The sequence below is a fragment of the Nematolebias whitei genome, chromosome 22 (assembly GCF_014905685.2).
Source record: "Nematolebias whitei isolate Nwh7 chromosome 22, NemWhi1, whole genome shotgun sequence".
Taxonomy (NCBI): domain Eukaryota; kingdom Metazoa; phylum Chordata; class Actinopteri; order Cyprinodontiformes; family Rivulidae; genus Nematolebias; species Nematolebias whitei.
Genome location: NC_056519.1, coordinates 3,529,586 through 3,531,509, shown reverse-complemented (window position 1 = coordinate 3,531,509; position 1,924 = coordinate 3,529,586). Strand labels below are relative to the sequence as shown.

The following is a 1,924-nucleotide window of genomic DNA, read 5'->3' as shown; positions in this document are numbered from 1 at the left end:
GGTCCTCCAGAACCTCTAACATCTGGTCTCCTCAGGTCCTCCAGAACTTCCAACATCTGATCTCCTCAGATCCTGGACATTGTTAAAAGAAGAGGAGATGTTCCTCAGAGGGGAACGGACCTGGAACAACTTTGGAAGGACGTGTTGCTGCCGTCAGAATAAAAATAATTTAATTTTTTCTCACGGAGTCCAACGCTCTCAGCTGAAGATGTTGAACACAGTCCCAGTTCTGAAAAGTTGGGTTGTTGTAGAACTCGTGGGTCAGAGCTTCAGACACGTCAGGAGATCATCTTCTGTGGGGGTTTGAGCAGGACGTAACGTTGGAGAACGTTGTGTGTGTGTGTGTGTCGCTCCAGCCTGGACTCGTTTCTTCTCTGCTCTCTCTGCAGGTCGTTGTGCCGTCATGGAGAGCTCCATCACGCTCTGGCAGTTCCTGCTGCAGCTGCTGCTCGACCAGAGCCACAAACATCTCATCTGCTGGACCTCCAACGACGGTGAGTTCAAGCTGCTCAAGTCCGAGGAGGTGGCCAAGCTGTGGGGGCTGCGCAAGAACAAGACCAACATGAACTACGACAAGCTGAGCCGGGCGCTGCGCTACTACTACGACAAGGTAGGTCACCTGTCCAGAAGGTGGTCTCCAGGGATCATCTCCGTCTCACCCTGTCCTCTGCACACAGGACACTTGTTGTCCACTTCACTGCTTTTTAAAACAAACTAATATGCGAGACGTGTGGACCTTCAGTGTGTTTAAAGGGGACAGGTAGTCACAGGACTGACTGGTGTCATGGTGTGTAACACATGGACTGAGTGATCATTAACGTGATGAAGTTAAAGACCAGAAGATCATCTCCAGCCGGCTGAAGGTTCCTCTGACTGCAGCTGCTCACATTATTTAGGACTTTAAGGTCCACAGAACTGGAGACAACCTCCCTGGACGTGTCCACAAGAGGACAAATGAAGAGACGGATTATACGAACGATAACCAAAGAGTCCAGAACAAATTCTGAAGAGGTTGGAGGTGAACTCCAAGGTCAGAGGTCACACCATCGATGGACTTAATGGAAGACGACTGAGGACGTCATAAAATATGAGATGAGAATTTATTAAACTGAATATTGAGAAGACACAAGGAGAATGTCTTCTGGACAGATGAGACAAAACTGGAGCTTCTTAAAAACAAGTCCCTTCAGCTCAGTGTCCACAGACCCACAACTGAAACCGAACCCTGCGGTGGACCATGGAGGAGGTTCTGTTCTGGGTACAATCAAACCTTAAGACTATCGAGGCGTTTGGTGTCCTTTGCAGCTCCTGGGTCCTCCAACAGGATAATGACCCAAAACACAGAAGAACGGGTCAGAACCAAACATTGGACCGTTCTGAAGTGTCCCTGATCTAGAATCTATTGATCATCTGTGGAAGGAGCTGAAACATCTGGAAAAGGAACCCTTCACACCTGAGACAGCTGGAGCAGACTAATCAGGAGGAGTGGACCAGAACTTTACTACGTGTCTTTTATGTTTGTGAAAGTTCCTGTAAAGTGCCCTGAGACAACTTTGTTGTGATTTGGTGCTAAATAAATAAACTGAATTGAACTGAATATCTGTGGACAGGCGGACCAGAACACCTGTGGACAGGTGGACCAGGACACCTGTGGACAGGTGGACCAGGACACCTGTGGACAGGCGGACCAGGACACCTGTGGACAGGTGGACCAGAACACCTGTGGACAGGCGGACCAGAACACCTGTGGACAGGCGAACCAGAACACCTGTGGACAGGCTGACCAGAACACTTGAGGACAGGCGGACCAGAACACCTGTCCACAGGCAGACCAGAACACCTGTCCACAGGCAGACCAGAACACCTGTGGATAGGTGGACCAGAACACCTGTGGATAGGTGGACCAGAACACCTGTCCACAGGC

General features: G+C 49.9%; 1 protein-coding gene across 1 annotated transcript in view; it reads left to right on the top strand.

Annotated features, from left to right (window-relative positions):
* Positions 1-1,924, top strand: part of elk3 (ETS transcription factor ELK3) — an 11,401-nt gene that overhangs the window by 3,854 nt on the left and 5,623 nt on the right. Inside the window, exon 2 of the mRNA XM_037696056.1 lies at positions 390-610. Within this exon, the coding sequence (XP_037551984.1) occupies positions 404-610 (207 nt within the window). The 5' untranslated portion in view covers positions 390-403. The remainder of the gene's footprint in view (positions 1-389; positions 611-1,924) is intronic.